The sequence below is a fragment of the Ammodytes marinus genome, assembly GCF_949987685.1.
Source record: "Ammodytes marinus genome assembly, chromosome: 21".
Classification (NCBI taxonomy): domain Eukaryota; kingdom Metazoa; phylum Chordata; class Actinopteri; order Uranoscopiformes; family Ammodytidae; genus Ammodytes; species Ammodytes marinus.
Genome location: NC_137225.1, coordinates 16226984 through 16254919, shown reverse-complemented (window position 1 = coordinate 16254919; position 27936 = coordinate 16226984). Strand labels below are relative to the sequence as shown.

Sequence of the window (27936 nt, the reverse complement as noted above, 5' to 3'; positions counted from 1 at the left end):
ATTTTCAGTGCATTTTCCATATTGAAAGCGGTCTCGAAATGTAAGTTCATCAAATAGGCCTAAATGTTTTGGATAAGATAGATAGTATAATGTAAGACCTATCCACAAGTACTCTTCTGGCTGGCCTCTGCAGTGGGATTTGGCCTTCATTTAGATCAGGGGTGTCAAACTCATTTTCACAAAATGAGTTTGACACCCACTCTACTAGCCTGGCATTCCCAGACCTGCCACTAGGCGCTGGCAAATAAAATTTGCTGCGCCTCTATCGTTCAAGATATCAGGGTCTGGATTTCCAGGCTACCACTCTACGATATGATAATCACACTAAAAGGGCCAGACTGACATACCTTCTTTTTAATCGAAAAATAAAAAGAACATATCTAATTAAGTATATAAACTGCGTACAATGTCTAGTTTTCGCTTCAACATTTTCGGGGACAAATTATAGGTGGGGGGTATGGGGGTGCTCCCCCTGAAATTTTTAAATGTCAAACACTTAATTTCCTGCTTTCTGGTGGATTTTTATCCACCGATCTGTGCCTTTTCGGCAACAATTTATGGTGGAAATGTCTTAATTTTTGTAAAGGAAAAGACAACATTCAGGTTCCTGGTGAAACAATTATAAAGGACTATAATGCAGTAAGGCTCTCAGGCATTCTGGATTGAGCCACAATATTTATTGTCCTGGATTTTTCAAAACTTTCAGCACATTCAAAACATATCACGTTTAGTTTTTTTAGGAATCATGACGCAGCACCAGTGTTAGCTATTTATGACACTTTACATTGGTAATGAAATGCCAAGCCACCATTGGAAACGAAAGGGGTGGGCTATCAGCAGCTAGCTAGCTAGCTAGTTGGCTATATTGTAACTTAAAGCAAAAGTTAGAAACCAGATCATTTTGGCATTAATCCTTATACACTTGACACAATCAACCATCAATATTAATATTGCATAGCATGCTAATTAGCATGCTATTTAGCCACATATATTGGCCTATTTACAGCCCTCAGAAAACTGACAGCTCTTCTAATTAGATGCAAGTTCTGTGGAACTTTCAGCAGACATTCCTAGCTGTGAGCCACATACATTTCCTAACTGTTGGGAGCGTAAGCAACGTGCGGATATGGCACAGTCCAAAAAATAAATACAAATAGGCCTATATGATTTTTATTTTTTTCCAGAATTGATTCGCGGGCCAGATCAAAAGGTGTCGCGGGCCAGGCCTTGAGTTTGACACACGTGATTTAGATATTCCAAATAGTCCATGCTCTCTCACACCACTAAACTGAAGTTAAGCCTCTTTGGAGGATTAATTTAAGATCAAATTTAGACCTAGAGTAGCTCTAGTCGTCTGTCTTGCAATTGGCTTTGTTTAATCCAGAATATCTTTAATCTAGGACTATTTTAAACTGAGTCTGTGCAAGTATCTTTGAATTAATCCGGCTCAAACAGGCATTTTAGTCTCGGACTAGTTTTAAGCCTTGTCATTGAAACCGGCCCAATAACGGATTGTGTTAGGTTACAAAGATCTTCATGACACGTTCGTTGGCAGCAGTTGAGACTGAGCTAAATTTGCCGTGCTAAATGCAGCCCACACATTTTGGGAGATTTATACAGTGGGCGCGGTTGGCGTGCGCGCGCGCGGTGAGTCGGTGGGTGGGTACTTGCTGTAGCTTGGTCTGGCTTTGCGAGACTAGTGGGTGGGTGATGCAGACCACTCTGTCAGGAAAGTAAACACAGCACTCCGTCAAGATGGCCCCGCTACCCAGGCTCCGAGTGGCATTGCTGGCTTCGTTTTCAGTCCTCCTCACTGTCGTATTGGGTTTTGGACTCCCTGCTCTGCTGAACGCGGCCATGAGGATGTTGGGATTACCGGAAACCAGCGTGACCGAGTGCATAGTTGGGCTGTATTTACTTTTTGTGCTGTACGTCGCGATGCCTCGGATGCCCAGGGGCTTGGTGGAGGTAACGTTACAGTATATGGACTGTTATTCTCCAAAACGAGACAACCAGCTATTGTCCTATAAAAACTACAGTAGAGACCTTAGCCTTCATAATCCTGTTGCACATTAAGAAGGAAGCAAATATAATAGCTCAGCACCAGTTGAGTGCCATACAGTAGGCTATGTCAAGAGCCGTAGGGCTATCACCATACCACTCATAAATGCTCCAATTCCGTGCGTAAATAGAGACGTACGTTTACAACGTTATCCGTCACTGCCCTTATACTTCCATGCGTCCTTTATGTTGGAATGGACATTAAGCAAATCAACCATTAGTGGACAGCAGCGCCGCTCAGAGTAAAAAGTTACACAAATAGGAAGAAGAAGAGTCAAAGAGTGAATTAACTGGAATAAATATTTTATAATAGGTCCATGGAAGAAACAGCTTTAGCGATATAGGCCTACTACCGTAGCGATGGCAGAGGCTAAACTGGAGGCTGTATTATAGACAGCGCGGCTCTGAGGACATTAATCACGACATGTCAAACAAACTAGTCTCCCACGGACCTCCTGCACTTCTCTATTGCTGCCGTCAGCCTGCCGTCTAGCTGACAGCCTGCCGTCTAGCTGACATTCCTCCCCGTGCGATCCCCGCTCATGCTCTGTTGTAGTTGTCTGTCCGGACCCTGTGCCCCGGCCGTTTATGTAATTTCGTACTAACTCACACAAACCTCTCCTCAAAAGTTAAGACATTTTCTAAAGTATTATGTCTTTCGTTTATGTTTGTAAACAAATGTACAGTAAGTGAAAGTGAACTGTTGGCTATGCGCCCCCCGTGATCTTCGGTAGTAATGCTCCGTTCTGTCCGTTTGGTACGCATCCGCAAGCTTGCAGGATACAGAAATACGGACGTAATGTACGCAGAGTACGGACAGAAGGCTCCGTCCGTATCCGTATGCGTAGGCCTATCTAACGTAGAGCATAAATGAGCCTGTACTCGTCATAACGCGTATAACTACTACGCCAATAGCTGGATGTACGCTTAATATTGCAAACGTATATTTCTCTGGTTTGTGTACACATTCCACAAAGTCTGGAGGAAATTACTGTTGCAAATACAGATATTTTAGTGCCAGTCATTTAAAAAATAAATGATTTTATGGCACAGGAAACAGTTATTCTCAGAAAAGTTTCACAAAACATAACTTAAATGTTCTTATTCCAACTGACATCACTTTTAATATGAAGCTTCTTTTTTCATTATTTTAAGAACGGTATTGGAAGTTCACACCTGTGGTGACCCAAGCACAAAGCAAATAATTACAAGGTGTTGCAGTCAATGAAAGGGTTTGCAGTCAAAATGCATTCATACTTTTAGTAAAATGACAGTGCTGTTTCATTGGTTAATGGACTTGATGTTTTTGAATATCTTTATAGCCCTACACATCTATTGGAGGAGAATGACAAAACCCTTCACTTTATTCTGAAAATCTCTGTGCAGGTGAATGGGAAAGCTGCCTTCATTACAGGTTGTGACAGTGGATTTGGTCATGCACTTGCCAAACATCTGCACAAGCTTGGCTTCACCGTATTTGCTGGATGTTTGCTTAAGGTATGGAGAAAAACATTACAGTATAACTAACTGCTGATTTAGATTGTGCGGGAATAACAGCACAGTGGCGACTGAAACCCAACGACTTGCGAAACAAGCAAACATTTCATTACAATGGAGATGCAGCCAAGAAACTCTGGGGTGGAAAAACATATTTCTCTTGAGGAGTTACTTTATTCTCGCAGGATAAAGGCGGAGAGGGCGCAAAGGAACTGGAGGAGTTCCATTCCGATCGTATGAAGGTGGTCCAGCTGGACGTGTGCAGTGAGGAGCATGTGAACCGGGCCGTGGAATACATCAAAGACAACCTGGAGGACTCAGAGAGCGGTATACTGTCAATCCTTCACTCATCTCACATTAAGGAGTATCGGAGTGTGTGTTCATTAATAGACATTCATTGTTCCTCTCTGTCGCAGGTCTGTGGGCCGTGGTGAACAACGCCGGCGTGTCCACGTTCGGAGAAGTAGAGTTCACTTCCATGGACACCTACAAGCAGGTGTCAGAGGTCAACCTGTGGGGAACCATCAGGGTCACCAAAGCTGTTCTGCCGCTAATCCGCAGGGCCAAAGGTCAGTATTGGGGAAAGTAACACTGCATTTTATATATAAGTGTGTTAAATGATGTCCAGAATGGCAGTGCCAAAGGGACAAACACCTTTTGAATTTCCTTGGGCATTTCTGTAACCAGACTTGTTCTTTGGTTTTTCGTTCGGATTACAAGCATTCTCTGAATTCCTATTTGAAAGAAAAATCCTAGGGTCAACTAATAAGTTGTTTCCCGTGATTCATGTGAGGAATGCTGACAAAGCAAACAAGCCTGAAATTACAAGAAAAACTTGAAGCCTTTCTCAGTAATGTGAAATGAAATAGGTTAACAAGTTACAAAGTTCTTGGAAAATGTGCATGAGAGACAACATAAGAAACATGCAATGGAAAGGAAATAGAATGAAAAAATTAATAAAAATAATAATAATTATTATATTATCCGGTTTTGGTGGATGTTGTTCCCTTTTGGATTTTTTTCTTTAAGCTGACATTTCAGAGAAAGTACAACATTATCAGTGCGGACTCTGAATGGTAGTTCATTCTACGGCCTAGTTATTAACTTAATAGATAATGTTTTAAAAGAAAACATATATGCTTACTGTACAGAAAATGCAAATGTCACAAGAAGTTCCCTTTGGACCCAGAGGCTCAGGATGTTTTGAGTTTGCCTCAAAGGCACTAAGTTTCATTTTACATGATTTTACTGGTGCTACAGCATTATTATACTCGTGTTATCATACAACTCATTGAATTTAAGCATTTGGAAAAATACCATTGAGGTTTTGGTCTAAGTAGAGTATAAAAACCTGCCTACATGTCTGTGACCTTTATATCTCCGCAGGCCGTGTTGTGAACATGGCCAGCATGTACGGGCGGATGGGAAATGTCATGCGGTCGCCCTACTGTGTCTCTAAGTACGGCGTGGAAGCCTTCTCCGACTGCCTGCGCTACGAGATGAAGGCCTGGGGGGTCAAAGTGTCCACAATCGAACCAGGGAACTTCATCGTTGCTACGGGCATCCTGACCCGCGAGATAGTGGCCAACACTGCCAACAAGCTGTGGAGTGAGGCGCCCCCACAGGTGCAGGAGGATTATGGGAAAGCCCACTTTGAGCAGCACATGGCTCTGATGCGCTCATACTGCGGCAGCGGGCAGAAGGAAGTGGCCCCCGTTTTGGATGACATCACCGACGCTATTGTGTCCAAACGTCCGTACACCAGGTACAACCCTATGGAGCCACACTGGTGGATCAGGATGATGGTGATGACACATCTGCCCAGCGCAATATCGGACTTCCTCTACTTCTGAGAGAGAGAAGCCCTTCATGCACCAGCTCCCTCTGTTACAGTCATAATTTCACAGATATCGGCTTTTTTTTTCAACTATGTAGAACCACGCATAAGTCTTAAGGTACGTACACACTGCACGCGATGCTGGCGATGGTTGTCGCGCGTTACGCTAGTGACATGCTGCTTGATCATAGTTGGATTAATTGTGACCATCGCGTGTAACGCTTTTATCGTGCCTAGATTTCCTCCTGCTATTTTATTTCCCCTTATCAACAATGGCTGAGATCAGACCTGGCACAACTGTGCACTATGTGCCTGACAACAAGAACATGGGCATGGCCAAGCTGTGCCTTAAGACGGATGTAGCTCGCAAACACACAAATAAACAGCAACTGAACGTACAAAACAGATTTGCATCAGTGCATTGTGTAAACAGCATTACATGAAGACGCACGCCGTTTGGAAATAGCCTACACACAAATTAAAACCAAGTCAGCAACATACTAAACACATTACCAACAGCATTGCGTGCGCAGCGGCACAAATTAAAGGCATACATTGTCCTACCTGGACGTGAGAGTGTGGTCTGGTGGAGATCAACATCGTTGTTTCGCTGTAGCCATAATGTGGAATTCCAGAACGACACTGCCGTCAAGTTTGGGTTCATATTATCCTCCGGAGCGGCACACAGCTGGCTGAGTTTCACTATGCTAACTTTGTTAACTTGGCTAAAGTACAACCGACAGCTTAAAGGTGCGCCCACACCAAACGCGTTATGCGCCTAAAATGTTGCTTGATCATTTTGTGTCAAAAATGGTTCTACGCACGCAACGCGCCTAGTCTCCCTCCCAATAATTTATTTCCCCTAATCAACTATGGCTGCGATCAGACCCGACCCAACACAACAGCGTGCAACCGCACAAAAACAACAACCACACGGCTAACAACTGTGCCAAAAGACAAATAAACAGCAACTGAACAGCACAAATAGCCTAGAATTAAAACAGCATTGCATATTCACGCCGCTCGGAAATGCACACAAACAGAAAGGCAGCTACATAACAAACACATTACAGCAGCATTGTGTGCACGGCGGCACAAAATAAAGGCAAGTAGCCAACATTCCCCCTACCTGGTTGGACAGGGGACCGTGGCTGGCGTAGATATAAGCACCGGTGCTTCGCTGTACTTGTCGTGAAAGTATCCCGGACATAGCAGTCATGTTTGGGTTCATAATATTGAGGCGCTAGCAGCACACAACCGGGTGAGTTAACTAATGTTATCTGGCGCTAACTTGGTTTATCGGCTAAAGCACAGCCGCACATATTCACTGAATTAACCAGGATGCCGATTCGCCTGGTTCACTTTCCCCATGTCTTGTAGAACCCCGAGCGGCTGTCATACAGCACCGCGCCGCCCGCAAATACATTTTCCTCCACGTGTTTCTCAGCCTCTGTGTACACTGTTCTCCGACCGTGCCGATGTATGTGACGTCGGGTCATTCTCCAAGCTGATTGGCTAACGTGGCTAAGCGTCACGCGTAGGAGCGTACAAAGTTAAATATTTTGAACTCCGTGCGTAAGCGCATATGGTGTGTATACGCAGTGTTGCTTTAGCGTAACGCATCTACGCACCTAAACCAATGGTTCCCTATGGAAAAATTGCCGATTTTATACGCCTCTTACGCGTTTGGTGTGGCCACACCTTAACAGATGCAAAAGACATATTCTCAGAATGTATCAGGAAGCTCAATCTCTTTCACTCCCGGGTGGTAGGATGGCCCAGAGCTATCGCGGCGTGGCAGTGCGTGAGAAGTTCAATATTTTCAACTTCAAGCGTTGGCTGCGATTGACGCGCTATGTTGGACGCTTCATGGCGCCTCGCCAAACGCGTTCATCACACCGCTTGACGCCCAAACGCATGTAGACGTGCTTGTACATTGACTTTGTATGTAACCTTGCAGCATACATCGCGAGCATCGCGTGCTGTGTGAACGTGTCTTTACCCTGAAGAGGGGTCTCTGCTTTGTATTCCTCAGCACTTGAAATAATTCACTGATCAAGCCTTAAAACTTTGATTTTTAAATGTTCTTAAACTGGAAGTCAATAACTGAACTTACCTAATTGTATGCCTGAAAAGAACCATAACTTTCTATATAGATATATTCCATAAGGGCTGTGGTATTATCTCAAAAGAGACTTTGTCAGTGCCCTTTAATCTTTTTGTTATTCTTTGCTGATACTTGTAAAGTGTTGCCTCCTTCTAGGACTCTTCTGGAGCCCTACATGCGCAAGGGGCTAAGCTGGTGGAGCTCAAGAAGGGCCTCCCGCTGTGCTGTTGTGGCAGACGCCGGAACAAACCCAAATAAAGTCGGCTACTGTAAGACTTTGGCCGGATTTTGGCTCGGCTCGCCCCCTCCAAGGTTACGCAATACCAACACAAGCCCACTTTGTATCACATGCGCCACCAGACCCTGTGTGCTACTTCAACAGAAAGGTTGACTGATGTGATTAATTGGTGCGCTTCAACAAAACAGGTTCCAATGTCTCCCCCTCCCTTCTTTATGGAGAAGTATCTTGTATATGAAATGTGAATGTAATATTTTCAAAATAGAAATGTTCTATTCAATCACAGTATAATTTTTTAAAAATAATGATTTGAAAATAAAACAGACAAAATTTACTGGTGCGTTGTGGAAGGTCTCATTTATCAAAGGCCCAGGTGATGCCAGTAAATGCAGTGATCCAAACGGCCACTGAGTGGCGCACATGTATCGTACAAAAATCCCACAGTGGGCTCATGCAAGAATGATCTGCTGCATCTCAGATAATGTTTATGTCCCGCTTTATTATCACACGAGACAATAAATACCAAAATGTCCATATAGTAAGGAGGTGTAGACAAATACTCTGCCTAGTCTTTAAAACATTGTGTCAGGTTGCTAAGGATTCAAACATTGTTAGATGAAAATAAACAGAGGATAATTTTTTTTATTATTGTTTATTACGTCTTTTGAACACTCTAATAAACTCTTCTAAATTATTACATCTGGAGACGACCTCCCCCTCCATAAAAACAGTATTAAGAGCATTACATTAAATTTCACAGCACTGCCTTTTATCATTCCACAGCATGGATCTGTTTTCCTCACTCACTCTCATACAGGGGGGGGGGGGGCTTTGTGAGACAAAGAACACCATAGAAATGTAAGCAGCACAAAAGCACCAAAGTTTTTAAACACGAGCCGCTTGTTCTGAATATTATCAAGAAATTGAAGGGAGGGTTGAGGATCTTCTCAGGATAGTTGGGCAGTGGAGGAGCCAAGAGCTCCAGCTGCTGCAATGTAGTTTCTCAGATCGTGGAGAAAAGAGAAAAAAAAGTTTTGTGGAACACAATCTCTTGATGATATCCGTCACAAACTGACTTGTGTCTTTTTAAGCAGATTTGAAATGAGTTCTGTACAGCTACAAGGCTCTGCTCATGCGGCCTCCGTTGGTGGAAGATGAAAAAGATCCCAGTTTATAACAATATATCCAGGGAGAATATATTGTAGTTCTGCATTTGAATATCAAGTAAAACATTTAAGCATTAAGGATTTTCTTTTACATATTTGAGTGGCTAAACTGCAAAAGTGAATGTCTTACACTAGTCTTATATGAAATGCATACAGACATATAAAGAAAAAAAAAAAGCTTTTTTCCTTGGAAACCATGACAGTTTCTTCACAACCAACGAGGTGCAGTGATACCGTTAACTTGAGGTGCTTGCACAAGAGATTCAGGTCATGATTACATCACACCTGGGGGAGGGGGGTAATAGGTTTCTGAATGAACATCAGCGTGTATGTTTACACTGTACACATAGGCATTCACTTGTTCAAATTAAAGAAGTCATACTTTGATGTAATCAGCAAAGGTAAGGTCACTTGAAATCACACATACACGCACACAATGTCACCTAACGGGCATTTTCTGCATGAAGGGAAGAAAAAAAAAGCATTTTCAGCCTAGGTGGACAAAATTGAGTGGCAAATGAGGAAATATGCTCACTTATCAGACTCAAGTTCAACTGAGACATGCAAAGCTTTAAGCAAATAGCACACGGTGGTGACAAGCGAAGTGGGAAGAATGAGATAAAAAAAATAAAGAAATTAAATTAAATAGTAGGGGGACTAAACCTTTGGTTGACAGAAAAGCTGTGAAGGCACATTAAAAAAATCTCCTAAATCCTTCAAACTGGGGCACGTTGCGTTGGCGTTTTGTCACTTCAATGCTGCGTCATAATCGTGGATCTGTAGAGCTGGACGTGGAGGAGGAAAAAAAAAAAAAAGATTTCAATATGGGATTGCATTTGGATAGCAGTCGATGACTACTGGCACTATCTCGCATATAATAGCACCAATGCAACAGTCATGGATTCCGGGTGCAATAGATGACAAGTAACAGGACTCCTGTTATCTAAATACAAAAATGGGGAATAACTATCAAAAAGGGAATACAGGCACACAATTTCCTGCACTACGTGTTACATGTGAATTTTAGATTAACCTTTTTAAATACTTGGGACCCAAAATGAACCAAAATATCCCTCAAGCCATACTGATGAAAACATTCCCATGATTTGCATTTTTGAACCACGTAGTCATGAATCTTTTAAGGTATCAAGACAATGTCACAGAAGCTTTATAATCATGGAATGTTTTTTTTCCTTTTCTTTGTAGTTGATTAAATTTTATATATATATATATATCTCTCTTACTTAGATTAAGATCTCGAACGGTAGATACTGGAGGTGTACAGTGAGAGCTTTCCGTCATAAAATAACACTAAAAGCGACTTGTTTCACCATTTTCTCATTCCTCTTCTACAGCCCCATAACAGAGAGAACACTGAGTTCATCCCACAGCTCTGGTAAGAACAGCTCTGTCAATCACCTGGGGAATGAAGAGAGAAAGAAAAAAATAATGAAATAAAGAGTACCACCCATGCTTTGTTCTCTTTGTGGCATAGCGACGTAATTTTTTTTTTCATGCTTGGCCCCGATCAGACCCTTTGAAAAGCCCTCCCAAAACAACAGCCATCCAAAAAAAAAAAAAAAAAGGAAAATTCCTTTATTCTCCGCAATGATGCATCAGCGTTGGCGTGCGTTCACTTCCCCACCCGTTGTACGACTGGGAGCTGTAATCCAGATACTCTCTCCTCCAAAGTCTCCTCCCTGGATCCTACTTTTCTTGTTTTTGAAGTGGGGTTCCATTTTTCCATTGCTCCTCGAAAAAAATCCCTCTCCCTCCCTCTCTTTCTGCACTCGGTCCACAGCTGGATAACTCATCATTACTAGCATCGTGATCAACATCATCATCTTCTTCTTCTTCTTCCCTGAGACCATTGCTGGAGTGGCTCCTTGCCAAACACTGCTGCAGCTCTGATTGCAGGCGCTGCCAACTAGCTGCCCCCCCCCCATCAAAACATTCAATACTCTCCTTAGTCCTCCCCCCAAACAAACACACAGCGACCTATACTGTAAATATAAACCATGTGTTTCTGCTAAAGACATTTCGGTGTTAAGTGTTCTAACTTGACTTGACACTGATCCACACATTTGGAAAAACAATCCGGATTCCCCCCCTCAAAAAACACCCAGCTATCGAGCATTTAGGGACAGTTTGCTTTCTCGAAACCAGAACTAAGCCAGAAGAAATTGCTCGCTGAAAATTGTTGGGCGTCTTCTGTCTAGCACGACCTCTGGGTGACCCCCTTATAAACAGCTCCATCCCCTCTAGTCATCACTAATTCAGCAGCAGTGACATCATTCTCTAAACTGCCTGGACTTATCTTCCATCTTCTTCTCCCTCAGATCTCCACCCCTCCTTTGTTTCTATTCATCTCCAGAGAAACACCCCACTTGGCAACACTGGTAGGATGCATCAGCTGTCACTCAAACTCCAGATGACTCATGTCCACCGTCAATCTCTCTCTTAATGGGAGATACGGTGAAGGTGCAAGGACACTATTCTGTTAGCCATGGGATTCTGAGGCGTCACCGGGGACGGCTCGGAAATCAAAAACATTCACATGATATGGATACAGCAATGCGTGAGACAAGCAGTTGTGTGGAACAAAACGAAAGTTTTTAACAATTAGTTTGACCTTGCACAAGAAGAGGAATAAACCAAAATCTTAAAAAAAGAAGAAAAAAAAGAAAGGTGTGTGGTGTGTGATATTCCAATTTCTTCAACATGATCCTAACAGAATAAATATATTTTTGGTCACTTGTTTTTTTTATTATTAATGATAGCAGTTTAGCAGAAGTTGTGGATTAGTGAGTCCGCAACCATAAAGAACGAATTAAGACAGACGAAACACAAATGAGTTGCAACACAGACCGTCGGCAGGCTACACTCCGAGTTTGAAAAAAGAAAAAACCTCCTCGTACGCATACGGGTGGTTGTTGTGTATTGGATACAGTTAAAAAAAATCATCACATTTTAAAAAGAAGCTGTTAAAAAGATTATATATTAACAAAAAAAGAAGAAAACAAAAAAAAAAAAAAAAAACTAAATGTAACTCTAAAAGATATCAAGGTGGAAATACATGGCATTGCCTATGACCTAACACATCTGGATAATTTAAAATAGGCGACCAAGAGGTCTGTAGTCAACTCTTAGGAGTCCATAGTCTTTTTGTCTCCCCTTTCCATTCATCAGTATCTCTCCCATGCTTTTCCCATAGCTCCTCTTGGAATGCTCACAAACCGGGCATTGAAGTCCTGATGATGTGTTAAGTCTTCAGGCTGGGAGTTTAATTGTTAGTGTGTGTTCGGGCATAAGTATCTATGTATGTGTATGTGTATATATGGATGCAGTTAACAATGTTTAGGGTGGGTGTGTGTGTGTGTGTGTGTGTGTGTGTGTGTGTGTGTGTGTGTGTGTGTGTGTGTGTGTGTGTGCGTGCGTCTTTGTGTTAGTGTGTGACAGAGAGGGATCAGGAGGCGGCCAGGGCCTTGATCAGGTACAGTTTGTCTCCCTGCTCACTGGTGAAGATAGGGGCTTTTTTGTAGTGTTCCACAAGCTCCTCCATAGAGTTGAACTTGCGCTGTCCAATGCAGTAAAGGTTTTCCTTCATCTGCACTTTAAAATGCTTGTTCTTGCTCTGTGCCTTCAGAGAGATGGAGAAGTCGTTTGGCTGTAAAATGAAATGCACAAACAAGGAGTTGTTTATTTATCAGTGGTCATGAAGTGTTTTTTAAGATTTTAAGTAAAGGCGCCTTTTGAATGTGTGTTAATCTGTACAATCAAACCGTGCAATATCAAATTCAAACACGTCAGGTTGTGCAATGAATGAGAGGTAATTTTCCGCTTTTATATTTTGAATGTGGCATTACAATAAACAAACCTTGACCGGAACGGTGACTTTTCTATGCTTCCACTAACTTCAAATGAGTTAAAGCATTTTTTTTGTTTCCTACACCACATTGATTTCTGGTGCTATTGTGTTTGGTTGGTGTATAGCTAACACCTACATTGTGATAATTTGGTCCACATTTCTTTTTAATCTCAGACAGGCCGAATAGCAGAGAGTAAAAGCACCTTTATGCTGTAAACCATGTACAACAAATCACTTATCAATGTTTACAGGGCTGTCGAATACTGACCGATGATTCGCTGTCTCTGATGAGGAAGTCTCCCTCTACGCCCCTCTGGTTGAGAGCCACCTCCGCCTGGTGGCGCGTCACCTTGCCGTAGTACCACTCCTTCCCCGCGAAGCGCCCGCTGGCTGAGGGCGATATGTAGTCACAGTCTGGCGTGGGCGGCCCCGCGGGCCCTGCTCCGGGTGTTTGCGAGGTGGAGTCCAGCACAGTGACGTAGTTTTTAGGCACCAAGCCCAGCTGTCCGTCTGCTTTGCGACACTTCCACCACTCGGGGTCGTTCTCGGGCTTCTCCACAACCTCCATCACTTCTCCTTTCTCAAAGTTAAGCTCCTCGTCGTTGCCTGAGCTGAACGGGTAGAGCGCCTGCACCGTGTGAAGCACCCGGTTCCCGTTGGTGGTGCTGTTCACCACGGCCGCCAGCTTCTCCGTTAGCGATCCGGCGGGGTCTCCCAGCCCGCCCATGCCCCCTCCCCCTGCCGTCCCATCCATGTCCTCCGTCACGTAGTTGGAGGGAAACCAGCCAGAGCGTCCGCTGTAGCTGCCACGCCACCAGCCGTCGCTGCACTTCTCCATCACCACCACCCGCGTGCCTTTCACCAGAGAGAGCTCGTCCTCGCGCTCTGCTGTGTAGCTGAACTTGACCAGCGCGGGCAGGTTGAGGTCGTACAGCCGCTCGCCATTATCTGCATACATGTCTGAGTCGGCGTTGGAGGCTGTGTCTCTCATTCCTCCCTTTCTGCTCTTCACCTTCCCAATTCCTACAGAAAATAATCAAGGAAAATGTGAAGGATTTAAAAGAGAAAAAACATCATGATAAGTGAATAAGTTCAGAAACTTAACCACAAGGCATCTGACATCCTGAATTAGCAGACACTCGGGCCTTAAGGTGTATTTGTGTAAATAAAAAGTCACCATTTTTACTTAAACAGTACGTCCCTGGAATTCAATTATTTCAGATCCTTCCACTGATGTCAAACAAGTCTCGACAGCAAAACAAAAACCACACACACACCATAAAAAAAAACTCTCAAAATGTACCGTGGAGAAAAATACCAGGCAGCCATAATAAGCATTAGAGGTTGTGCTGAAATACAGGGAGGTGGTGGGTAAGTAGGGCTAAAAAATCATTCCTTTGCACATAGCAGTGCCCTAACCCCCCACCGTCCAAATCCAAATACATTCTTGGGGATTAGGCCTAGGTGCTTAGGAAACAAAAAAAAAGCAATGGTGGAGTAGTTCGCGAAAAAAAATGAGGAAAAAAAATCTGAGTGGGTTGAAAACTTGTTTTGGCATGGGACTATAAATCCTGTGGAAACACTAGTCTTGCACTAGCCGCCTAACATTAAAATACTCTTGCCTTGGCTCAGTCACTTTTCATTGTTGCTAATCACATTGCGCTAATCACCTCGGCTGCCCTGACACCTGCGGCCTTGCTTGCACAGCAGCTGGATACCAAACTAATTTCTGCCAATGCTCTTTCCAACCCTTCTTTCCTCAAATCCCCCCACCCCCTTCCCTTAACCCCATTACGCCCCAAGCACCCCACAGAGTTGACCGTTCGACTTTCGTGTGGAGCGGGGATGATTAAAAAAAGGACTTATTCATCAAGATTTTATCAACAGTGGTGGAGCTGAGAACTAGCTTTTTAATTTCTGTTTTGCTGGCTAAATGTCACCCAGTCAAACGGGGATTGACCACAGGGTGAATTTTATCATACATGCAAGTCACCCTCTTGGCACAGCGTGAGACAGCCCAGACTCAGGCTAACAGAAAGGGGATTACCAGGCCCTTTAGCCTCTTCCTGGGTAATGGAGCCCGGAGGCCTTAGTCTTACTGTACAATAATTTCCACCTGGCATCCCCGCTATGCTGACAGTTGTATGAAACTCATGTGTAGCTAGCAGTGGACAATGACAGTGGGGAGAGCACACCCTTTTCCAACTTTCCAAGAGAATAAAAAGCAGCAACTCGCAGTTCCATCTCTCTATATGCGAGTCCACCTTTTCCGCTTGTTCTGCAAAGTTAATATGACATTACTGTTATTATCAGATCTTTGGCCTTACTGGTATCAACGTCTGTTCAGCCAACCATCATCAGACAGCAGTGAACTGACCAAAGTAGAGGCTATTTTCTGATTACGTTTGCAATGCTGGGATAATCCAAAATCAGCTAGGTGAAATTATACAGGAAGACCAGGGTGTGTGTAGACTGGGAGGGTTGGTTGCGTGTTTTTGTTTTCTTCAGCGAGGAACGGGACGCATTTCTTACAATGCCAAGCTGAATTCGCTAAACCACGAGTGAATTGTAACTGAAAAAAGTGTCTGTGACTCAAGGAGCGCAGACAAACTTCATGGTAGTGCTGAGAATCCATTGTCAAATTGCTTCCAGGTAGACCCTGTTATTAGTCACACCACTGTACATAAGTACAGACTCCAGACAGGGTGTTAAGAGCCGATCTCGGTACGTAGAGGTCTTGTAGTTATGACTGTGCAACCTACATAACTCCATGGGAGAACAAACAAACAAACTATAGCCTATAAATATATTTTTTTACATATAGAAGTAGCTCATTGTAGGAGGATTCCGGTCACAAGCTTATTTTGCCTTCATAAAAAGCACACATAGCAACACAAACCGTTAACTCCACGTCAGTGTTTAAGATTATACAAAAATGAAAGAATCTACAGCTAAAATATCACATGTGGATGTTGGGGAAGCAAACATGTTCGTGCAGGTGCAGCCCCCAGGATGTATTTAGTGCACAGTTGAAATGACCTAGTTAGCTCCACTCAGAGGTTAGGGGTCAACCCTGCATAAATAAAGCAGATTTTAGCACCAAATGAGAACGGATACAACGGAGCTCAATAGTTTATCTCTCCGGCCAGGTAACACAGGCCTTATCAGTGTCCCCGTCAGGGAATTTATTGGACACTTCCTGTTGCAGTCACACGAACAATTTGCATTTTAAAAAGCAGAGCCCACGACCACTGCATTTGACTAGATGCTTAATCTAAGCCAAGTCAATAAAGGGAAGTTGGGATCTGCACGGCTACAGGTAGCTGGTCCTGGCAGAAGATAAGGGGGTTGTTATTGAAGGCATCTGCTTCACTCAGAGGTCCATCTGTCATGCTGTAGTGAATGTGAATTAATTGCTGAGAACCCACTTGTGAGGCAGCTGAGAACAACTGTGAGAGGCTCTTATCTATCTGGACTCTCACACCAAATACAAACAGCGTGTTGCTGCTTAGAGCAAGGCCACTATCTTCAATGGTGGACACAGATGCATTCTGCTCGACTGATGGCGACTTCGATATTCTGCCAGGTTTGCAAGTTAAATGAAGCTGAAATGAGGGGACAATTTGTGGACTTTTTACTGTGCAGACCCCTATCAAGACATCTAGTGGCATTTTTGGTACAGACAAGAGGCTGAATGTTTGTAGGAATCAGTTTTGACAGCACATAAGAAGGAAGCATTATCTGGTGTATGGGGAGCAAAAGCATAAAAAGCCAAACCATATATGTGAAAAAGCATGGAGAAAAACATTCAATGCAACTTAAGACTTTTTGGAGACTTGTACAGAAATATCTAAATATGTTCTTACAATTAGAAACACATGATCATCTTGTTATTTATGATAAGAAAATTTAGAATTTGTTTTAAATTGTTAGTGTTTTTGCTAATTGCTGTTTTTCCTCTTAATTTGCTTTATGTGCTGTACGCAACACAGTCTTGTAAAAACCCTGCATATGGCATAACACTCACATAGTTACAAGGACTGGGCTATCTGAGGTCATATATTTCAGACAGGACTCATAGTTGTTGTGATGAACACATCACTGATTATTAGGATTAGGGCTGCAACTAACGATTATTTTGATAATCGATTAATCTGTCGATTATTTTCTCGATTAATCGATTATTAATCAATTAGTGTTTTGGTCTGTAAAATGTCAGAAAATGGTGAAAAATGTTGATCAATTTTCCAAAGCCCATGTTGACGTCCTCAAATGTATTGTTATGTCCAAAACACGCAGATATTTCAGTTTACTGTCATAATAGGATTAAAGAAACCAGAAAATATCCACATTTGAGAAGCTGAAATCAGAGAATTTGGACATTTCTATTAAAAAATTACTCGAAGCGATTAATCGATTATCAAAATAGTTGGCGATTATTTTAATAATCGATTAATAATCGATTTGTCGATTATTCGTTGCAGCTCTAATTAGGATTGAAGGTTTAATTATGGGACAGACCATCTTACCAGCGAACCATGGTACTGTCCTTCCACGTTTACAACAACACAACCAAGTTAGGAGTCGGACGAGTAGAAAATAATTTACATTACATACTTAGGTGGTCGCTAACTAGATAATAGAAGTGCTAATTTAGTACCCAAATACTGTAACGAGAAGGCCAACAAATCTAACACACAAGCGAAATAATTCAAATAACTAACTTCACAATAACTTGCATAAACATATACAGGAATAGCAGTCGGCAGAAGGTGAAAAACTAAAAATAGACAACATTTGGCCCCCACTCCTGACGAATCCCCTAACCCCTCCCTAGCTGAGGGAAGCACAGGCCTCCTTCCAGTGCCCATACTTCAGTTCTTCACCTGAATTTAACCCTGAATACTGCCAGCTGCATGAAATTTACATGTGTACATACGCAGATGTGTTAGCTCAGCACTTCCCCTGAAACCCACAAACCAATGCCACTACTCTGCCACTACCTGGGAAAGTTCTTCAAGACAGAAGAGAAACCAAGAAGCACTGTGCGCTTGCTGGAAACTTTTCTGGTTCGACGTCAGATGCTTTTTCCTGTGCATTTCCTGAGAGAAGGATGCGGAGGAAGGAAATCATGTTGCGTCGAACGGCACTAAATCACTGCAAACAATGACAAAGACCTTAACACGCACATGTTTAAATACCCTCAGAAAACTTCACTTTTCGCTTGTGAGCAAGTTGCGCCAGCGGGAGGAGAAGAAAGTGTAGGGTGAGTTTGTTTGGCTACCAGTGACAGACAGGAACTAGTTTTGTTTTTTAACTCTGGCCTCCCTCTGCTGGCTTGCTATCCATTGTCTGCCATAGCCCTTTCGACCCCTCGGCTTCCCTCCATTCCAGCGCTCTTCCTCTGTGGACGACAACACCCCGCGTCAGGCTGTCTGACACTGTCCGAACATCCCCACACTTGAACAGGTCATGATCCCTGTGACATATTTGACAGCAGTAAAATGGCTTGTGTTCTCCATAGAATAAATCTTAAAGGTCACCTTTCTTGCAAAATTCCCTATCCATTGTTTTTCAACATTAATATGGGTTGGTGTGACTAGAGGCCCCCAAACGATGAGAAAAAACACCACCATCTTTTCGCTAACTCCACCTGAAAACCTGTGTTCAAAAACCCCAGTCAGATTTTCTCTCTGCTGGCACTGGCAGTTGGATTCAAACTGCCAGTTAGATTCAGGGCCAATCAGAGCAGACTGGGCTTTAAAGAAGGTGAGGCTTAAAGAGACAGGCGCTAAAATGGAGCGTTTCAGACAGAAGGTGAAAAGTGGAGATTCAGCAATGGCAGTGAGAAATATTAAGGCTTTTTTGGACACTACACCATGAAAACAGTTTCTAGTAGAAACACAAATTACAATTTTGAACCTGGAAAATGAACATTATATATGACCTATAATATTTTTGAGCCAAATGTGTGTTATAAAGTTTGGTACTGAGAAGAACACAAGCTTACCTAATTACTATGAAGCAAAGCACTGTGTGTCCATGGCAATTCAATGTCTGACAACAATGTGTCATTCCCATTAACCAGACATGTGACACAGCAACACTCAGCCATATGGTCTAGAGTGAGACTTACACATTAAATGTAATGATACCCACATGCAGTCAGAAAGGGTGATTCAAACCAAACTAAAGGGAGCAGACTTGAGAGAGAGAGACTTGGCATATCATTCAATGGGGAAGGTTTGGGGCTGCCTTTCAAAGACTACAGCTTCAATCAAGCTGCTAACGTAACTGACTGATAGATAGCTGCACAGGAAGTGTACAGGGCGCTTTTAACTTCAGCCGTCTGGGACATCAAACACAGGCAGCCATCAGTGTCTGTGATGAAGCAGAGGGAGGGTAGGATAGAGGCTTGGTCCTCCATTTGTTTGTTTTACAGCTCTGGACAGTGCAGCATCACTGTCAGGGATACACTGAGTAAAACCATAACCCTAGTAAAAAATAGAAAATGAAACAGGTGAAAAGGTGGAGTCAGCAATTCTGAAGAGATATATACAGGTGAAACTCGAAAAATTTGAATATCGTGCAAAAGTTAATTTATTTCAGTAATTCAACTTTATAGGTGAAAATAATATCTTATACAGACTCATTACATGCAAAGTGAGATATGTGAAGCCTTTATTTGTTATAATTGTGATTATTATGGCTTACAGTTTATAAAAACCCCAAATTCAAAATCTCAGAAAATTAGAATATTACATAAAATCAATAAAAAATTGATTTTAAATACAGAAATGTCGGCCCTCTAGAAAGTATAATCATGCATATGTACTAAGTACTTGGTTTGGGCCCCTTTTGCATGAATTATTGCCTAAATGCGGCGTGGCATGGATGCTATCAGCCTGTGGCACTGCTGAGGTGTTATGGAAGCCCAGGTTGCTTTGATGTGGCCTTCAGCTCGTCTGTATTGTTGGGTCTGGTGTGTATCATCTTCCTCTTGACAATAGTCCATAGTTTATCTATGGAGTTCGTCAGGAGAGTTGTCTGGCCATTCATGCAGAGTAATACCATGGTCAGTCAACCAGTTACCAGTGGTTTATGGTATCCTGGGCAGGTGCCAAGTCTAGCTGGAAATGGAAATTGTCATCCCCATAAAGCTTGTCAACAGACAGAAGCATGAAGTGCTCTAAAATCTTCTGGTAGATGGCTGTGGTGACTTTGGACTTGATAACACAGTGGACCAACAGCAGCAGATGACATGATACCTCAAATCATCACTGATCCAAATTAAATGTTGCGTTTCATTTGGAAATCAAGGTTCCACAGTCTAGAGGAAGAGTGGAGGGGCACAAAATCCAAGGGGCTTGAAGACCACTGTCAAGTTTCAACAGTCAGTGATGATTTGAGGCACCATGTCATCTGATGGTGTTGGTCCACTGTGTTATCAAGTCCAAAGTCACCACAGCCATCTACCAGAAGATTTTAGAGCACTTCATGCTTCTGTCTGTTGACAAGCTTTATGGAGATGCTGAATTACTTTTTCCAGCAATACTCGACACCTGTCCACAGTGCCAAAACCACAAGTAACTGGTTGACTGACCATGGTATTACTGTGTTGATTGGCCAGACAACTCTCCTGACCTGAACCCAATAGAGAAACTATGGACTATTGTCAAGAGGAAGATGATACACACCAGACCCAACAATACAGACGAGCTGAAGGCCACTATCAAAGCAACCTGGGCTTCCATAACACTTCAGCAGTGCCACAGACTGATAGCATCCATGCCACACCGCATTTAGGCAATAATTTGTGCAAAAGGTGCCCAAACCAAGTACTTGGTACATATGCATGATTATACTTTCTAGAGGGCCGACATTTCTGTATTTAAAATCCTTTTTTTATTGATTTTATGTAATATTCTAATTTTCTGAGATTTTGAATTTGGGGTTTTTATAAACTGTAAGCCATAATAATCACAATTATAACAAATAAAGGCTTGAAATATCTCACTTTGAATGTAATGAGTCTATATAATATATTAGTTTCACCATTTAGGTTGAATTACTGAAATAAATTAACTTTTGCACGATATTCTAATTTTTCGAGTTTCACCTGTATATATATATATTATTTTAAATCAGTGAATATGTCCTCATGATCCCTTACCTGTCCGTCGGTTAACTTACTGTGTGTGAGCTGAGAAAAAAAATCCAGTTTTAATACACAGCCAAGGCTCTGTAAACAGGCATGTGGCCATCTATGATGGGCCTCCTTTGTTTACATACCCTTTGTTTACATAACAGTTTACAGAGCCTAGCCTGTGTATCAACAACAGATTGTATGTCAGCGCGCACACACAGTATGGTCAGGTAGCAGATCATTAGGAGATATTCACTGATTTTGACAAAGTGATTTTGACAACAAGCGTTATCCAGAATAGCTGACTCCACTTTTAATTCCAAAAACTATTCACTTTGTTTCCATTATCCTTCTGTTAGGAATTTGTGATGATATGCCTGCATCACTGCAGCATCACTGCAATCCTTATCTCACTCTTAAACTGTTGCAACACTGTAAAATGGTCTTGATAGACAGTGAACTTTTTTTTCTTCTTAACCTCTACTCTAGTGATCTAAATCTAAAACTCATTTAATCTAGAGTTCCACGTCCTTTCAGTACGAGAACCTCAGCTCAAAATCAAAAGGTATCCTTAATTCATACTATGGTTTCCTTCATTAAAGCAACATATGTCTTTACACTTATTGTTCTATAGTGGTGAATATCGAAAGTTAGATATTTGCGGGCACAGCAAGGACACTAAACTGAAAATAATAATTAGCCTTGGTGGCCTCTGTCTGATGGTGTTGTTTAACATAGTTTACGTTTTCAAATGTTGTCTAAAGACAAGCATAATTTCCAAATGTTATTAAAAATATAAGATTACGAAACTGAGCAGTCACTTGATGCCAGCTTTCAGAATAAATTAATTTCATGGTTTATACTCATGACATGTCATGATTTAAAACACTGGCTAATAATACATACCATTAGGTCCAACACAATTGATTCAGTTTTTAGCAGGAGGTTATTACTCCCAAGCTATCATCCAAACCATTCAGATCAGGAAATGAGAACATGAGAGCTGAAACAATTAGTTTAAAGTAGGGCTGTCAAAATAAACGCGTTAACGCAGGGTGATTCATTTCTGGAATTAACGCGTTTAACGCAATTAACGCATGTGCAGTATGGTCCGCCCCGTACATCCCACCGGCTCTGCACTACAGTCACTCTAACGTTGTGGCTGACCCAGGATCAGTAGCTACGCAAAAACATAGTAAAGAGACAGACCAATTGAATTATGGTATGGTAGGTAGGCTGTATATTTTAGTTTGATTTAAATTTATTTTCAGTATTAAAACCATAATTTGGATTTTCAATTAATAAAAATACTAATTTTAAATGTACATATCCACCTTCTGTCATTTATCTTTCCGTTCATACAACAATAAACAGAGACCATTCAAATTTTTCGGGCATATTTCGAATGGTAAAATGAATCGTGATTAATCTTGATTAATCCACAGAATCCTGTGATTAATCTGATTAAAAATTGTAATCATTTGACAGCCCTAATTTAAAGCAAAACTGTCAAAAAATTTTAAAATAAATGGTGATAGCATGTTTAATGCCAATATTTTCTGGTTTATACTTTTTTGCAAAAACAGGACAATGTAAGACATGACCTTGGAATCTTTTGCTACTTGCTGACATTTTGTGTAGACTACAGCGTAAAGGACAGAGGGTGTCATATGCTGTACTGATTGTAAAGTTTGGGTTGTATAAATAAAATTGATTCAATTTGGGAATATCTTTATTATTGACTCATCTTTCCATTGTTTTCCTAAATCATTGATCAATTGTTTTGTTTATAATATGCGAGACAATTGTAAAAAAAGATTCTCTAAATGTCTCACAGCCCAAGACGAAAAGTCCTGTTGTGTCCAACAAACGTTTCTCTACTAGCATGTTTACAATGCTGGTAAATCCCAGACCATAGCTCACTTCCTCTTTTAGCAATTCTTAACCACAGTGAAATGAACAAGGATGGGTGGATAGCCTTTCAGAAAAAAACACCTCGAGCCTGACTTGACGACTCTTTGGTGTATCCCTTAATTCTAATTATGTCTATATCTTTTTTTCCATGGTGGGGGAGCAGTGAACAGTGGGCTTGAAGAAAAGGAAGCGGGAGTTGGAAAAAAGGGAGAAGAGCGAAGGGACATAGACTGCCAGAGAGTCCCGCGGACAAACCCCCGCACAATGATTCAACTTCCTTCTAACTTCTCACTTCCTCTCTGGCCTGCACTCCTCCAAAGCGCAGGGAGAAATGTGGCTCAAATTAGAGTTTCCGCTCGCTGGGGAGGCTGAGAAACAGGAAAACAGAGGGAGGGGGGAAAGAGAGAGAGAGAGAGAGAGGAGACTAACAATTCAAGTTTACACAAGCAAAAAGGTTTGTTAGCTCATCTCTAGGGTTCGTCTCAGTCCTTAGCACTCTGGATTATTTTACAAGCAGGCCATTGAGCGGACGGACACACACACACACACACACACACACACACACACACACACACACACACACACGATAGGCAGAGACAGGAGATACCACTCAACAGTTACAAGGTGAGATTACAGCATGGGGTGTGCGCCAGGGGCATTTTGAAAAAGTGTGTCGGCGTGGCTGTAAAGTAGCCACGGCCCACGGAGCTGCCGAGGTAATGACATTCCTCTGATAACGGAGCGAGGTGCAGGAGATGGGCGCCCGAGTCCCATCCATCAGCGGAGACCCCCTTCCCCACCTCGCAGCACAATGACTTCAGTGTTCTGCACCAGCACCCCACGTCCCCTTCCACTGTAGCTCAAGACTGGTGGTGGGGTGGGGACCCTCTGAGAAATGAGCTAGCTCTCCCCTAGCATAAAAGAAAAACAGACTTTGAGATATTCCTAGACAGGGTGGAGAGGGAGTCTTCAAGCATGACATTGTAATCCACGAGTTGCAGCCCACTCAGTAGAACAAATGCTAGGAAATACATGAAGTAGGATTAATGTGTGTGTGTGGGTCTGAGTGTGTGTTTAAAAGAAAGAGACAGAGAAGGATTGCCGGGGCAATTACAGGCTTCAGCTCAGCAGCAGGCTTTTCAAAAAGCATATCCACCCAGTCTTTGCAGCCGCTCAAACAGACACAGCCTCAAAAGTTGTGAAGACACCCTCTCTCCCTCTCCCTGCCAGCAGCAACATGTTAGCACAAAAAATCAGTTTCCGCCTGCTCTAATTATGACACATTCGTCGTGCTAACCCAAAGCTGAGAAAAACCTACAACCAAAGAGAAGAAAACAAACGGAAGATGAAGGGGAGAAGAAAAAAACCTGAGAACTGCTTCTGCAAAGTCAGAGGGAAAAAAAGAAGAAGAAAAAAAAACGCTCAACTTCACACTAAAGCTCTATAACACCACAACAACAAAACAAGTTCGAACAACTTCTAGAGACGACGAAGGAAGTGAAAGAAAAACTCACGAAAGAAATGTTTGAATAGGTTAGCCATGTCCATTTTGGGCTCGCTGTCTCTCCCCTCTCTCTGTCCGTTTCCCGGCCCCTGCCCTCTTCCCACTGCAGCTGTAGAGTTATTCCATGTGAACACCCAGAGAGCTGGGCGGATAGCGGGGCAGGGCAGCCCACTCCGGGACCATGTGGTCCAGGCTCGGCCAATGAGAGCGCGGGACAGAGAGGCCTCCAGCTCGGCTCTGGAAGGCAGAGCACAGAGGCCTCATGGAAAGGGAAAGACGGTGGGGGGGGGGTGAGGGAGGGAGGGAGGGGTTGAGGCTTCAGACTCAAGAGAAAGAAGAAGAGATGAAAGGAGAGAGATATGGGGAAAAGTGGGGAAGCTATTCCATCTACATTTAAAACGCAGATTTGGCTTTTCTAGGAGGCTAGTGATCTTAAAAAAAGAAAAGAAACAGTAAGGATCTATGGGGACGCTGCAACGGCTGAGTGAGTCAGCGAGTGTTCAGTGTCACATGACTGCAGTTGTTTGTAGAGACACACTTTACAAACCCAGAAAACATGAGTCCTCAAACATGGACACACACTCACACACTAAAACATAGCCTATTGCAGACGGATCATACCCTCACACATTCTTTCAAACGATGACACCACTCCACACCCAGCAACAGGCTTGTTTGAAATGTTATGTGGGAGGAAAATCTCTTTTTTTCCTCTTTCTTTTTAAAAAGTGTGGTCATCACACTCTTATTGTTTTCACACACACAAAACATAACCGCCCACTATCTGCCAGTAACAATGTTAAAATTATAGATCATGAAGAAGGACAAATGAAGGTGACGTATTTACAAGTCTCTCTGATTGAAGTAGTGTTAAACAAGGCTCGGTTTTGGCTTAACTCATGTTTTACATTAGGGTTTGGAGTGAGTGTGTGTGTGTGTGTGTGTGTGTGTGTGTGTGTGTGTGTGTGTGTGTGTGTGTGTGTGTGTGTGTGTGTGTGTGTGTGTGTGTGTGTGTGTGTGTGTGTGTGTGTGTGTGTGTGTGTGTGTGTGTGTGTGTGTGTGTGTGTGTGTGTGTGTGTGTGTGTGTGTGTGTGTGTGTGTGTGTGTGTGTGTGTGTGTGTGTGTGTGTGTGTGTGTGTGTGTGTGTGTGTGGTGACGGGTGGGGAGTTGTTTGGAGGGCTCATGACTGTGGTGCATGACAACATATGCATACATCCTACACATAACACAGACAAATAAACCTATAAGCACTTGAGGGCCAACCAGACTGGTCTGGAAGCACAGCCGTTAAACCATTTATATGCTTGAGTGAAGCAATAATAAATGGGGAAAGTCTTGGAATTTAAAGTCAGAGTTTCTTTATCAGGAACATGACTAAATGTGCTGAAAAATTATTAAATTAATGAGCTGTATACTGTATAAAAAGAACCCTGAGAGGCCTCTTCCTGTTCTTCTTATATCATTGGACCTCAGAGCATTGCGACACACCGCTCTGTGCCAGTATCACAACACACCACAACACTTAAACACACAAAAAAACAACAATGTGCAGCTAACAGGAAGACACAGTTCACGTGTCCAACAGATAATAAAAGAAGCTGCAGTGTGCGATAGAGTAAGAAAATGATTACACACTTCTGGTTAGCACTTAGCAGAAGGACGTGTGTTCTTTCGGCCCTTGTATGCGAGGAAAAGTCACTTTGGGGACCAAGGCTTCCTTGCAGAGAGACAAACCACGCAGCAGTAGGTCATCGCCACCACATCAAAGATAAGCAAAGATTTGTTGCTCAGATTCCCAAGAGTTTAAGAAAGCCACTAAACACTGACAAAGACTAAAAAGAAGTTCTGCAATGATTACAAACAAAAACCTAAAACATTTATGAAAGTCAATATCAATATCATTTTAGTTTGCATATAGGTCTCAATGGCAAATGCAAGTGCACAAACTTGGACCTTCTCTAATTAGATTTAGGCCAAACAATTTACCAACAAAATTGGAAATACCATAATGCGCTTAAAGGTGGGGTAAGCGATCTCCAGCAAACTTTTGCCGCACGTTTGTTTATTTTTATACTAACCGCCGCAATATTTGACGGTCAGAGCAAGTGCCTGGGCTGTTCCCCGAACAACTTTACGTGACGTTCTGAGCGGCTGCTGGCTCTGAGCCAGCTTTTTGAGCTCGCCGTTAGAGGAGCCATGGCTGTGTGCAAACAGATGCCTTTTTCCAGTGTGCACACACGACAGACAGGTGGTGGATGGTGAGTAGATATTAGCTGATTTTGACAAAAAGTTTTATGGATTACAATCCCTTATTATGCCTTTAATACAGACAGATATGTTGGAGGTTAAAGGGTTAAAAGCATCAGGAAATTAAGACCAGACTTTCACATTTTAGAAAATCAACTAAAAGAAACAATGAAAAAGTAAAATCATAGGCATAACTAATGAATCTGGCTGCGTTCTGAGACTGGATGCCGGCGGTCAGTGTGTATATCCAAAATGATCATAAATGTCTGTCATCAAGGAGAATTAAGCCAAGACAAATGGTAACCTTGGCTTACACATACAGTTACATTTGGCTTTGCTCATGGCAGACAACGCCTGCACCATATTCATTCTGATCGTGATAAAAAGGGCAGGAGGACGGTGCAAGAATACAGACACATTGGACATATTTAGATTTGTTAACACAAAGCAGACTGGCTGGATTGATGTTGTTGCTGTTCCACAGTAGTAAAACAAAAATAACTTCACTTTGTTTGTATCTGTACTTAACCCTTACAAATAAATTAAAGAAATATTGCTGCCTTACCTGTGCAGACGCTTCTAAGTGAAGTGGAAAAAAGCCAGCCTTCATTAGACACAACCCTACAGACAGTCCAATCTGACACTAAAGCTTCCGTCTATGTGCGCTGTGAGAACAAAGTAGCTTATAGTGTTTCAACCAATCAGACATTAGCCTGAGACCATCTTCCTGTGGGGACTGTTAAACAGTATAAACATACCACAACAATGTGGTCGAAAACAAACTGAGGTAGTGCTGGCCTAGATAAAGGATGTTCTCTAAAATGACTCCATCTCGGTTGAGAAACGATAACCAATTGTGCATGAAAGCTAGTCCGTCTCAGTCAGAAAGAGGTGATGAGCGACTGGAGATATATAAATGTTTAAAACGCAAAAGAATACACTGAGCTCTTAAACAGTCAAATAAACAGAGGGAGTTTGGAGAGCATTAACTTGAATTCAATGCTCGCAAACCGAAGAAGCCAGAACGTTTTCTTTACCAAGTGTGTCTTTGAGATTCTTGACGATGGAAGCTTTCCTAGCGCTGTTTTTCCTCTCCACGTAGTTGGACGGCACGAAGCCCGTTTTGTTGGTGGCATTGCGAACCCTCCACCAGGACTTGGAGTCGTCCAGGAGCCAGAGGCGCTCGTTTTTCTTGATGTCCAGCTCCTGGTCCTGCTGGGCCATGTAGTCAAACTTGGCGATGACAATCACCTCTTCCGTCATCTTGCACCGGGTACACTGGTGGAGCGGGAAGAGAGGACAAAAGAACGAACATGAATATTTAAACTTATTGGATCAGCAAAAAGTCAAT

General features: G+C 42.5%; 2 protein-coding genes across 4 annotated transcripts in view; one reads left to right on the top strand and one right to left on the bottom strand.

Annotated features, from left to right (window-relative positions):
• The first annotated feature begins 1667 nt into the window (after positions 1-1667).
• Positions 1668-8046, top strand: bdh1 (3-hydroxybutyrate dehydrogenase, type 1). The gene is made up of 5 exons (XM_080050621.1): positions 1668-1968; positions 3448-3558; positions 3744-3885; positions 3975-4127; positions 4945-8046. The coding sequence occupies exons 1-5, from the start codon at positions 1756-1758 to the stop codon at positions 5409-5411; spliced, it is 1086 nt and encodes a 361-aa protein (XP_079906747.1). The 5' UTR covers positions 1668-1755; the 3' UTR covers positions 5412-8046.
• Positions 8047-8335: 289 nt separating this feature from the next.
• nck1b (NCK adaptor protein 1b) overlaps positions 8336-27936 on the bottom strand; it is a 31824-nt gene continuing 12223 nt past the window's right edge. The window contains exons 3-6 of one of the 3 annotated variants that reach the window (XR_013845424.1): positions 27623-27863; positions 13043-13797; positions 10151-12573; positions 8336-9691 (exon numbers count right to left, since the gene is read on the bottom strand). Coding sequence is in view for 2 of the 3 variants with exons in the window: in XM_080050393.1 (XP_079906519.1) it covers positions 12373-12573; positions 13043-13797; positions 27623-27848 (1182 nt within the window). In the remaining variant the exon portion in view is untranslated. Of the gene's footprint in view, positions 12574-13042; positions 13798-24348; positions 24451-27622; positions 27864-27936 lie in introns of those variants that run through there. The other 2 variants (XM_080050393.1, XM_080050394.1) reach the window with 2 other exon arrangements.